The following is a 12,107-nucleotide window of genomic DNA, read 5'->3' as shown; positions in this document are numbered from 1 at the left end:
TGGCTGATGCCCCGGCAGGAGCCTCTCTTCCTGGGCACGGGGGTCGCCCGCCTCCACGTGTTCTTCCCTCTGGGCGTCGCTCGCTGCCGCGCGGGACACACCGCTGGGGTCGGTGACCGGGACGGGATCCGGGCCCAGGGCGCGGTTCAAGGTGAACGCCGCGGGCTCCCTCTCATCCGGAGGCCCCTCGGTGTGTGGCCCGCTCTGCTGCACAGACACCGCAGGGTTGGGGGCCGTGGGGCGGGGCCGCGGACCGGAAGCCGAGCCCAGGCGTGTGTAACCGACTTGGATAGAGACGCCGCCCCCGCGCCCGTGTACCCGGCCACCTGCGCGCCGCTCTCCTGACGCGGAGCCCCTGGTGGTCGGCTGGGGCCCGACCTCGTGGGGTGGCTGCCGGCCGCAGAGGAGTCCGGGTGCCCCGCGAAGTAGGGGCCTGGCGATGACTGGGGTGGGGACGCTTCCATCTGCGGCTCGGCGTGCCAGTCAGTGTTGGGGATTCTGGTCATTTCTTCGGGCACTGCTTCGGCCCCGTGTCCGCCCTTGCTCCCCTCCTGGGGGCTCTCGTCACGTGCGTGTTGGGTGTGTCGGGCTTCGTCACGCATGGCTCTTGCACTCTGTCCTGTCCTTCCCACCGTCTCCTTTCCAGTTTGGGCTTGAGGGGACTTGTCTCCCGGGCCCCGCCGCGGCCGTCAGGTGAGCGGGACGGAAGATGGGAGCGGACGGAGCAGGTGCCGCGGGGCTGATCCCGGCCGGCCGAGCGCTCCTTCCTTCACGGTGTCGTGGCGGCTGCGGGCCTTGCCGGGACCTCCCAGGCGCCGCCAGGCAGAAGCGGGGAGGGCACCGAGGTGACAGGACACTTGAGGGGACAAAACGCGAAGCAGCAGGAAGAAATAAGGGGGACGTGGGGAGGCGATTGTGAAATAGGGTCTGGAAAACAGATGTGAGGACAAGACAGTGGGGCAGGAGCCAGGAGCGGCCGGAAGGGACCCTGGGGAAGCCTTCCGTTTTTAGAAGGTAAAAGGTTAAGGAACTGTGAGTCCCAGATAAATACTTGCTTTAAAAAACAGTTCGTGAGGCTTCATCGGGTTTGTTAAGACTAAGGTAACGGGGCACACGCTTGGCTCAGTCGGTGGAGTAGGTGACTCCTGAACTCGGGGTCGTGAGTTCGACCCCCACGTTGGGTGCAGAGGGAAAAAAAAAGTCTTGAGATGGAAAAGGGTCAAGGGCACCGTGGGACTCGTGTGTCCGTTTGTCCCTCATATGCTTCAGTTGCCACGTGATTCCTCTTGTCCACACGTGTTTCTGCTATTGGTTGCAGGACTCTCTTGCCGTTAGAACACTGGGCCACGTGTTAGTCAGAAAACAACATACTGAAAAAAGAGAGGTGTGGCCACGAAAGAGTGTCCTGTCTGTTGGAAGAGAAGGTCGCTTGGGCAGAAGACCAAAGCGACGGCTGCTATGGTTCTGACACATGGGGACGCGGGCCCGGCGCGTTCTGGAGAGCGAGCTCCTGTGTCCCCCCCTGCTGATGAACAAACACACGTTGGGGGAACAGGCATATTTGGTTGTTTTCTGATTTTGTTAAGTAAGCACGTTTAAAACAAAAGACACTCCCACCAACTGTTTTCACTTTATCTTTTTTCAAAGGAGATTTTAATAATGTACAAAGGACATGCTCCCAAGAGGAAGGGTAGAAGGCAGAGTGAGAAGTTTGGTGATAGACAGGGGGGTCCTGTGGCCTGGGCCAGGAGCCGTGCAGAACCGTCCCGCAGTGCCCACTCAGCGGGGGTTACGGGCCGTGGTTTCTGCTTTTCGGGAGGTGCGTTACCAGGGGTGCGTGTGTCTGTCTTGCCCCTCAGGAGCTCTGTGAGGACGGCGAGGGCACTTACTGTCATCTCCAGTTCTGATGACAAGTGGGGCCACAGCGCCTGGGTCCCTGGGGCCACGTGCGCATTCATGACGTTGCAGGGACCTGAGCAGGGGAGGCCCCGCTGCGCACACGGCGATCTGAGCCCGGGGACCTGTGACCAGCCCCTGCGTCCATGGCCGGGCCGGTGCTGGGCATGGGGGGGAGGCAGCTCCTGACAGCCTGGGGGCACCCTGTCCAGGGGACTCCGCTCCTTCCTGCCGCCCACCCCGGGCCAGGCAGGGTGGAGGGCACAAGTGATGGCGGAGAGGGCGGCCGGGACTCCCGAGGGTTCAGGGTCCCCTCGGAGCCCCTGCCTCCTCCACGCGTAGCTTTGTCTTCTAAGATCAGAAGGACCGTTAGGGTTACAAAAGCGAGGCTCAGAGCAGCCCGGCACACGGTCTGTTGTCCGCAGACCCCTCTGCCCGCGGCCCCTGCACAGGAACCCCTGCGAGCCGGCTCTGTGAACACACCCGGGGCTGCTGGCGGGTGAAGCCAGAGCCCCAAGGAACGTTTGCTTCCTCTTCCTGCTCGGGGCACCCTCACCAGGCCGTTGGCTGGAGGGTGTTTTGTTTTTCCTTTTCTTAACCTCTGATGGCCGTCTGGACGGCGGCCCGGTGGCCCCGATGACCTCTGGAGGGACCTGGCGGGGACAGGCCCAGACTAGGGGCCTGGGAAGCCGGCCCAGCGCTCTCCCGTCTCTGGGGAGGACCCTGCCATCCTCCCCCACGCTTGACGGCAGAACCTCTGTTCGCGACAGAACCGCCAGCAACTGTCTCGGAAGGCCTGGCGCCTGCTCGCAGGCGAGGACGGAGGCCCCTGTCGCCAGTGCGGGGCCGAGAGCAGTTCTGCAGCTGCCTGTGGCCGTGTGGGGCCGGAGCACGACGGGGGGCGGGGGCGGGGACTGAGGTCAGGGGTGACGCAGGCCGTGAGCTGGCTTAGCGGGGCTCCGGGCGTCCGAGGTGGAGGGGCTGCCCTCCCCCGTTTGCCTCCGCCCGGTTCTGGGGGACTGAAGAGCCTGGCCGGCCTTGTGCCTCCCGGTCGGCGCGGCTCCCGGCATCGCCTGAGCCCGGGTGGGGGTGCGGGGGGGCCGGTTTATTCTTGGTTCGCTGGAGCAGGAGCTCCTGAGGCCAAGGTCAGGGCCGCGGCAGCACCTCCGGCCGGCGCGGGGCAAGTCTAAGGCCGTCTTTGTGGAACGTGCTCTGGCCCTGCCCGGCGGTGGAGACATGGCCGCCAAGAGTTTGACTGGGTGTGGGGGAGGGGGGGGCACCCCTGCAAGCACTGGCCAGGCTGGTTAACCTTTGAAGACATCTGCCTCTTTTGTGGGCTTGACTTTGGACTTGATCTCGGCAGAGAAAAATCTAGACGCAGAGAGACCTTGGTGAAAGTCACTATAGTTTGAAGGTTAACCTTGCTTGTTATCACTTCCTTTGCGGAGTCAGATAACGTGTTGGGAGGGGTGAGGTGGGCGGGCAGCAGGAGAGTTAATGTTTAATTGGCACCCTGGCTGCCCTCGGCTCTGTGCCCAGTGCCGTCTGGCGCTGGTTGGCGGGAAAACAGGCCCTAGCGCCCGTGTCCTGGCACCAGGACATCCTGAGAGGGCCCAGGGGGCTGTTCGCGGGTGACTGGCTTCTTCCCGTGGCCTTCAGAGCGTGGCCCATCCTGTCCGGCCTGGACTCTGGAGTTTGCGAGCTCTGTACAAAAGCAGAACAAAACCCTGAAATACCTCTAGCAATTTTCGTCTGTAAGAGCACTTGTAGAAATGACCATATGTGGGCTGTTTTACGTTAAATAACATAGAGGACGCACGTTCACTTCATGTGCTTCTTTTTGCCTTTTGTAAGGTGGCTACTAGAAAATTTAAATTTTTTTTGTTAAGGTTTATGCATTTTTCAGAGACAGAGACAGAGCATGAGCAGGGGAGGGGCAGAGAGAGAGGGAGACAGAGTCCCAAGCAGGCTCCAGGCTCCGAGCCGTCAGCGCAGAGCCCGACGCGGGGCTCGAACTCACGGACGGAGAGACCATGACCCGAGCCGAAGTCAGACGCCCAACTGACTGAGCCACCGAGGCACCCCAGAAAATTTAACATTAGACACGTGGCTGGCATTGTATTTCTCGGGACGGCACCGGCCTAGCCGTTTTGAATGGGAGAAGTGAGCGTGGCAAACACGGGAGCGTTGCTGGCGCCTGGCCCTGCTGGGAGTGCCCGCTCTTGGTGGACCGGTGAGTCCCGGCCATGACCTGTGGGGCAGGAGCCCTGCTTCTGGCTGGCGGAGGGAGGCTGCCCACCGGCCTGCCGGTGGGGAAGATGTGTGTCGCCAGAGCACGTTGTAGGGTTGGGTTACCTTCTTTTGATTTAAATGAGTTCGAGCCCCGCGTCGGGCTCTGTGCTGACAGCTCAGAGCCTGGAGCCTGTTTCAGATTCTGTGTCTCCCTCTCTCTGCCCCTCCCCTGTTCACGCTCTGTCTCTCCCTGTCTCAAAAATAAATAAAACGTTAAAAAAAATTTAAAAAAAATTGTTTATGTCTGCACTTAACTGTTTCTCGTTAAATAAAATTTTTAGTAGAATAACATTTTTCGTAACACGAATACGTAATCGTTGTAGAAGCTCAGAGAACGCAGATGTTTCTGCTGGGTTCCTGGCTCACTAAACCACCCACTGGGCGTGGGGGCTGCTGCCCCACGGTCTCCCAGCCCCATGGGTCTCAGGGCCTGTCCGGTGTCGTCCCTGGATTTCTGCTGTCCCTTCTGCGGGGTCAGTGGGCTCAGGCGTGTCGTCTTTCTCTCTGCTAATGTGCGCCCCCACCTCAGCCCTGGCCCGCCCCTGGGCTTTCTGTGTGGCCTCAGTGGCACCTATTGGGTTCCGTGGGCCTTTCTTGGACGGTTGGGATCAGGCACTTCTGGTCTCTGGACAAAAGACGTATTAATGAACTTTGTGGATGATTCTGAAACATTTTTAGATTAGAAATCATCTGGTCCCCCGTTGTCCTCAGACCACCATCTGCACCTGCCGGGCCCGTGGTCCTGTGAGTCTCCACGGCTCGGATTAGGGACACTTTGCCTTTGCAGACGCTCTGACGCCCACCGACGGCTGCTTCATATCACTGCAGGGAGGGCTTTCCTTCCAGTTGCGAGAGTTCTAGAGAACTGCGACGCTGGGTCACGCCGGAGTGAGCGGCCGCGTTCCAAGGGGTGCCCCGTGTGGCCAGGATGTCCTCGGCCCACGGACCGTTCCTGGCGCGTATTCCGTTCGTGCCGGAAACCCTTCCTGCTTGGGCGTTTTCTTAGGGTCTGTGCGCGGGGAGCCTGCAGACTAGCAAGGGTGATGGGGGTCCAGCTGGATGGAGCTTCCTTGAGCCAAACCTCTGAAAATGGCAGATGTGTGTCTCCTACCTTTTTTCTCCCTTTTTGCATCGTCTGGCGGTCAGCGAGGGTCGGAGCGCAGGCGGGTGACCGTGGGGCTGCTCTGGGCCTCGTGGACGGAAGGGCGGTGGGTGGCCCCCGTGCCAGCACCCAGCGCCCTTCTCCTTGCAGGTCTGGCCGTGGGTCTAGGCTTCGGGGCGCTGGCCGAGGTGGCCAAGAAGAGCCTCCGCCCAGGGGACCCTCCAGGTGAGCTGGGCCCTTGGCCGGGAGGGCAGGGTGGGCCCCGGGAGGTGGGCCTGTCAGTCCCCAGCTGCGCGCCACCCCCCCCCCCCCCCGCCATGTGCCTGGAGAATTGGCCTCCAGGGATGCCTCATGTCCTGGGTTCTGTGTCAGTGGTGGCCGAGGTTGTGTCTCTGCACCTGCCCGGCCCTCCCAGACTCTGTGGGGCCGTTGGCACCCAGTGGTCTGGCCAGGTCAGGCACCCAGGGCTCCCCATTTGGCTGTGGGTGAGGGACGTCGGTGCTGGAGGAACAGACCCCTCAGGGCCCTTGGTCCCCCCCACCCAGAGACCCGAAGTGGCCTCTTCTCTGGCCTGAGACCCTCTGTCTCACGATTCCTCTGTGAGGTCAGTGAGGCCAGGTCACCACGCGCACTGCCCCCGGTCTGGATGGCCTCTCTCCACCCGCAAGACCCCTTGTGGGGACAAGGGCCTCCTGGGGAGAGGGCACTGGCCCACCCCCACGGGCCCCTGAGAGCGGGGTGCACGGGACACACGGAGTGTCCTTGGAAGGGGCTGGAGGACGGAGGGCTTAGCGAGGGTATTTTTAGTGTCGGTGCTGAGACACTTTAGGAAAAGCCTGGCTTTCTCTGGAACGAGAAGCCCGTGTTCTCCAGGCGCGAAGCCCGTCCCGCTGGAAACTGGCTGCTCTCATCCCACCTCGTCCAAGCAGAGAAGAGGCGACCTTCGCCAGGGAAGTGGTGACCCTGGCTGAGGGTCGGGGGCGCTCGCCGGGCTCGGGCCACGGTGGGCCCGGGCCAGACCGGCGGGGGCCCGGTCCGCCCCCTGGAGGGCCTCTCCTGAGTGGGGGCCACACCTGCCATGGCCTGGCTTCCCCAGGCTGCTGTCAGAGTGAGCCCTGCCCGGGCAGGAGTGCAGACTGTGGGGAGGGCTGCCTGAAAGGCCCGAGAGGGCCCCGCACGGTCCCCACGTCTCGGGAGCCCTACTGTGTGCCGGGAGGGCGCGTTCGCCTGCTGCCCCCTGGGGCTGCGGCCCTTTCCCCAGCGCGCTTCCTCCCGCCGTGCCCGGGGGCCGGGGAGGGCAGAGGGCACGTAGAGGGGCCGCCCTTCCCTCCGCGCTGGCCCTCCGCTGCTGCCCAGGGCAGGGGGTGATCTGGGGGCCCTTCTTGGCCCTTCTCGGCCTTCTGGGGGCAGGTCTTGCCGTCTGGGGCCCCGGGAGTGAGCCTCGTGCAGCCGACCTCGGGTGCCAGCGGATTCGTGGGTTCTCTCTGGGGCTTCTCGTCTGCAAACTCTGTGTCCCGGGCCCTCGGTCCCCACGTCCCCCCACCCCCAGGCTGTCAGAGGCCAGGCTGGACACGGCCCCCAGGGCAGCGGTGTGCCGGCCGCCTCTCCTGTTCCCCCTTCGGGCCGCGCCGGGCCGGGCCCCTGGCGGTGCAGGCCGAGGAAAGTGCCAGGCACCGTGCGTGCGGCCTTGGGGGCAGATCTGAGCAGGCTCGCGGGGCACCGGGCGGGGAGAGCAGCAGATGACCCTGGACTGGAGGAGCTGGGGGTGGGGGCGGCAGGTGCAGAGCCAGCCCCCTGCCCGGGCCTCTCCCCGCCTCGGGACCGGTGCAGACTCGGTATCCAGGCAGGGCTGTGCCGAGGTTGGGGCGAGGGCGCTGAGGTCGGAGCGCCCCGCCGTCCCTCGGCCTCCCCGTGGCCCGAATCCTCGCCCTGCACCCTACGCCCCTGGTCGTTCCCGACAAAGGTGGTCTTCACCCCCAGGGTTACCGCCCGTCGGGGGCCTCTGTGGCCAGAGGGGGAGGTAGATACCGGCCAGCCGTGTGCCGTCCTGGACCTTGAGCTCCTCTCCCTGGGGGGCTGCGCCCTCGCTGCAGCCAGCCCACCTCACAGTGACCCCAGGGGTGCTGTAACCTTCATGGGGGGAGGGACAGTGACTAGTCCTCCTCGCCTGGGTCCCCGGGTCCTCCCTCCTGGTGCCTGGCCCCCCCACCCCATTCCCATCCCTGCACTTGACTGTGCTTTTCAGCGGTGCTCGTGTCGGGCCCGGGGACTGGTATGGAGGGAGGGGCTTAGCGTGTGTGCGGTGTGCGGGTGTGAGTGCATTGTGCGAGTGTGCACACGCATGTGTGCGCACGTGTGCATGAGTGCGGATGTGTGGTGTGTGCCTGTGCGAGTGCGCGCGTTCATGTGCGTGCACACGTGCGTGTCTGGTGCGTGTGTGCGAGCACACGTGCATGTGCGTGCACATGGGTGTGCCAGTGTGTACGAGTGTGCACGTGCGCGTCTGGTGCGTGCATGTGTGTGCGTGCCTGGTGTGTGCACGTGTGCGTGTGCATGTGCGCGTGTGTGTTGAGAGGGGGCTGGGGTCAGGCCTGGGGAAGCTTCCACAGCGTCGGGCAGGGGGTACTGAGGGTTGGGTTGAAATCGCGGTGTCGGGGACCCGCCAGGAGGACGGAGGCCCCGCGTCGGGCTCTGTGCCGGGTCTCTCCGCGTCGCTCTTGAAAGTCTCCGCGTCCTGAAGCGTCCCGTCCCTGTTTTCACCGGGAGGACGGAGATGTCCCTGAGGCGTCGGGCCCAGGGGCCGTGGGGCTGGGTCGCGCTCGGGCCCCCGCGGCCGCCCGACGGCCGCCCCCAGCAGCTCCCCGGGCTCGTGCCCCTCCCGGGCGGGGTGAGGCCCGGAGACGCCCCGAGAGGGGCCGGGCGCCGCGCGCTGACCCGGCTCCGGCCCGCAGGGAAGAAGGCCGTGCTGGACTCCAGCCCCTTCCTGTCCGAGGCGAACGCGGAGCGCATCGTCCGCACGCTGTGCAAGGTGCGCGGGGCGGCGCTCAAGCTGGGCCAGATGCTGAGTATCCAGGGTGAGTGGGCCCTGCGGGGTGAGGGGGGGGCGGGAGTTCGGCCCCGCTGGGAGGGGGCCCTGGGGGGGGAGTGCAAGGAGGGGGCCCGGAGAGCGTGCACGGCCTGGCCGGCGTCCCCACGTCCCCTCCCGAGCCTCCGTCTACAGCCTCGGGCCTGCGTGCCAGGCGGGAGCCGCCGCGCGGCCTCGGGCCCGTGCCCTGTGGCCTCCGAGCCCTGTGGCCTCCGAGCCCTGTGGCCTCCGAGCCCGGCTCCCGGTGCGTGCAGGGCAGAGCGGCGTCTCGGTCGCCTTCCCCGGGTGCAACCGGGGCCCCTGAGGTGGCTGCCGTGCCGCGCCCCCCCCTCCCCCCCCTCCCCCTTCCCCCCTCCCCCCCGCCCCGCCGGGCTCCTTCCCTGAGCGGCCGGCCCCCTGCTCTGCTCTCTCGGGTGCCTTCCAGACGACGCTTTCATCAACCCCCATCTGGCCAAGATCTTCGAGCGGGTGAGGCAGAGCGCGGACTTCATGCCGCTGAAGCAGATGATGGTGAGGCGGGCGGTGCCGGGGGGGCGGGGGGCGCCTGTCAGGGCAGGCTGGGCTCACGGCCCCTCCCCGCCTCTCTCCTCCCGCCAGAAGACCCTCAACGGTGACCTGGGCCCTGGCTGGCGGGACAAGCTGGAGTACTTTGAGGAGCGGCCCTTCGCGGCCGCGTCCATCGGGCAGGTGCACCTGGCTCGCATGAAGGGCGGCCGCGAGGTGGCCATGAAGATCCAGGTGGGCACCCGCGTGTGCGCCCGTGCCCGGGTGGGGGTGGGGGTGGGGGCTGCGGAGGGCACAGCCGGGGCCCTGTGGCGTCGGGGTCTCGGCACGCTACGCATCCGCCCCCCAGGCGCCCCCTCTCTGGGGCAGGGCCGCGTCTCCTCCTGTCCGTCCCCAGCTCCAGGGCAGTGCTGGGAAGGGAAGGATTTGTGGAGGGACACCGGCCTCCCTGCAGGCTCGGTTGGGGGCGGGGGGAGTGGGGCGGGGAGGCGACGGTGGAGAACCAGGTCGTGATGGGACCCGGTGGTCCTGGCAGCATCGTGGGGTCTGAGCCGTCCCTCAGCCCGGGGCGGGGTCTGGGCGGGACTCGGCCGGGAAGCCAGCAGGCCGGCGGCCGCCCTGTCTGCCCGGGGACCCCTCTGTCCCCCCTCAGTACCCGGGTGTGGCCCAGAGCATCAACAGTGACGTCAACAACCTTATGGCCGTGCTGAACATGAGCAACATGCTTCCTGAAGGTCAGACTGGCCGTGGGTCGAGGGCAGGCGTTCAGGATGGGCTCTGGGGACCCAAGAGGCGCCCCCAGCCCGCGCTGACCCCCTCCTCCCTGCCCAGGCCTGTTCCCCGAGCACCTGATCGATGTGCTGAGGCGGGAGCTGGCCCTGGAGTGTGACTACCAGCGGGAGGCGGCCTGTGCCCGCAAGTTCAGGTGCAGCGGGAGGGGCAGAGGGGCTGATGGGTGATGGCTGTGGTCAGGGCCTGGGGTGAGGGGGTGAGACTCTGTGGCCGGGGTGTGACTCCCCCACCGCCCCCACCCCTGCAGGGAGCTGCTGAAGGACCACCCCTTCTTCTACGTGCCTGAGATCGTGGACGAGCTCTGTAGCCCCCACGTGCTGACCACGGAGCTGGTGTCCGGTTTCCCCCTGGACCAGGCGGAGGGGCTGAGCCAGGAGATCCGGAACGAGGTGTGTCTGACCGGGCCTTGGGACAAAGGGGATGGGGGGGTGCCGCCGTGTCCCCAGGCCTGGCACACCTGGAGTCAGGGGCCCTTGCGCAGCAGAGGGCGGGGCGGGTGGAGGATGGAGAAGGGGCCACGGTGACCCGGCCGCCCGCCCGCCCGCCCCCAGATCTGCTACAACATCCTGGTCCTGTGCCTGCGGGAGCTGTTCGAGTTCCACTTCATGCAGACGGACCCCAACTGGTCCAACTTCTTCTATGACCCTCAGCAGCACAAGGTGAGCCCCCCGGAGCTCCGCTGGGGAGGGGCCTCGGGGACGGGGGGGGGGTGTCTCGGCCCCCTCTCCACCAGGGCGAACCTCCCCCGCTATCGCCCGCCCCCCAGGTGGCCCTTCTGGACTTTGGGGCAACTCGGGAATTTGACCGATCCTTCACTGACCTCTACATTCAGGTAGACGGGGCCGGGGGCGGGGCCGGTCTTGGCCTAGGATGCTTGGAAGCTCCTAGGGGGTGGGGGACACCGACAGGGTCGGGCGACGGTGGGTGAGGACAAGGCCCGCTGGACTCGCAGGCGGGGGACTTGGAAGGACGGTGAGGGGGACAAGGAGGGGGGCGGGCAGTTGGGGGTCCCTGGCCCCGGGAACGCCTCCTCAGGAGCCGCTGTCGGTCCCTGGTGTGCGTCCCCCCAGATCATCAGGGCAGCCGCCGACAGGGACAGGGAGGCGGTGCTGAAGAAATCCATAGAGATGAAGTTCCTCACAGGCTACGAGGTCAAGGTCAGCCCCGCAGGGCCCGGAGGCCTGTGCGTGGGGAGGGGGGGCGGGACTCTTCCCTTTGAAGCCCAACCTCGACTTACAACTGGATGGAGGGAGAGGCGGCGGCGCCCTCTCCTCCCGCCCCGCGCTCCAGGCCGGCCTGGCCCAGGCAGGATGGGCCCGCGTAGACCTGGAGCGGGGCCGGGGGAGCGCGGGCGGCCGGGCACCGGCGCTGAGGGCGCGAGTGGCACGTGTTGGAGTTCGGCCCCGGTCACCACTCGCTCATCGCGTTGACCCGACCCTGCCCGCCCCTTCAGAACACTGTGTGGGATGCTCGGGGCGCCGGCGCCGCTCACCCTTCCCCCCCCCGCCCCCCCCCCAGGCCATGGAGGACGCCCATCTGGACGCCATCTTGATCCTGGGGGAAGCCTTCGCCTCGGAGGGGCCCTTTGACTTCGGCACGCAGAGCACCACCGAGAAGATCCACAACCTGATCCCCATCATGCTGAAGCACCGCCTCGTCCCGCCCCCCGAGGAGACCTACTCCCTGCACAGGAAGATGGGGGGCTCCTTCCTCATCTGCTCCAAGCTCAAGGCCCGTTTCCCCTGCAAGGCCATGTTCGAGGAGGCCTACAGCAACTACCGCCGGCGGCAGGCCGAGCAGTAGCGGGGTGAGGCGGGGGGACTGGGGCGTCCACGCGGGCGGCTCCGGAGAGGCCGCTGCTTCTAGGCGGTTCTGACCGCTAAGAGGGCGCGGGGCGAGCCGCGCGGGACTGCACGCGGGGCCCGGCCGCGCCGCCAGTCTGCACGTGCGTGTGGAGCCTCTGAAGCAGGTAAAGATAAGGCGGCCTTCTCGCCTTTTTTCCCTTTCGGGCCCGGGGATGTTCCTGATGGAATGTTCGCCGGAAGGTGAGCGCGTTCCCCGGGAACCCCTGCCGCCGGAAATACCGAGAAGCCCCTGGATTTTTACTGACCGTGAAGCCTAAGGCTCGTGTGTGTGCTTCTAGAATGAGATTTGTGTTTTCTGCCCTTCCCTCCAGCCTGTGCTCTGAGCAGGCCCTGCCCGCTCTCTGGCTGGTCTGTATACTCGCGACGCGTGGGAGTGATCCCGCCCTTGTCTCTGTGTGGGAAGTTGGTGTGGGCCCCCCCTTCCCCCTCCAGGCCCCAGGGCTTTTGTGGAGGAGACGGAGGTGCAGATGACGCCTGCTTAGAGCTGGGGGGTCGTTACGGGCTGTTAATTTTTGTACAATTCTTGTAATGGTCAGATTTGTTTCAATATTAAAAAGAACACCGAAACTCA

General features: G+C 65.8%; 1 protein-coding gene across 2 annotated transcripts in view; it reads left to right on the top strand.

Moving 5' to 3' along the window:
* The window catches only part of COQ8A (coenzyme Q8A), a 40,101-nt gene extending 27,994 nt beyond the window's left edge, over positions 1 to 12,107 (top strand). Inside the window, exons 5-15 of one of the 2 annotated variants that reach the window (XM_047077125.1) lie at positions 5,441 to 5,515; positions 8,242 to 8,364; positions 8,800 to 8,885; positions 8,973 to 9,113; positions 9,532 to 9,613; positions 9,711 to 9,804; positions 9,919 to 10,060; positions 10,223 to 10,330; positions 10,438 to 10,503; positions 10,742 to 10,828; positions 11,190 to 12,107. In XM_047077125.1, the coding sequence (XP_046933081.1) occupies positions 5,441 to 5,515; positions 8,242 to 8,364; positions 8,800 to 8,885; positions 8,973 to 9,113; positions 9,532 to 9,613; positions 9,711 to 9,804; positions 9,919 to 10,060; positions 10,223 to 10,330; positions 10,438 to 10,503; positions 10,742 to 10,828; positions 11,190 to 11,474 (1,289 nt within the window). In that variant the 3' untranslated portion in view covers positions 11,475 to 12,107. The remainder of the gene's footprint in view (positions 1 to 5,440; positions 5,516 to 8,241; positions 8,365 to 8,799; positions 8,886 to 8,972; positions 9,114 to 9,531; positions 9,614 to 9,710; positions 9,805 to 9,918; positions 10,061 to 10,222; positions 10,331 to 10,437; positions 10,504 to 10,741; positions 10,829 to 11,189) is intronic. The other variant, XM_047077126.1, reaches the window with a different exon arrangement.

Source organism: Lynx rufus, unplaced genomic scaffold, assembly GCF_022079265.1.
Source record: "Lynx rufus isolate CCGP_SWC_20201006 ecotype Redwood Valley unplaced genomic scaffold, mLynRuf1.p SCAF_15, whole genome shotgun sequence".
NCBI classification, from domain to species: Eukaryota; Metazoa; Chordata; class Mammalia; order Carnivora; family Felidae; genus Lynx; species Lynx rufus.
Note: the sequence above shows the minus strand (reverse complement) of the source record. Positions and strands in the feature narration are given on the sequence as shown.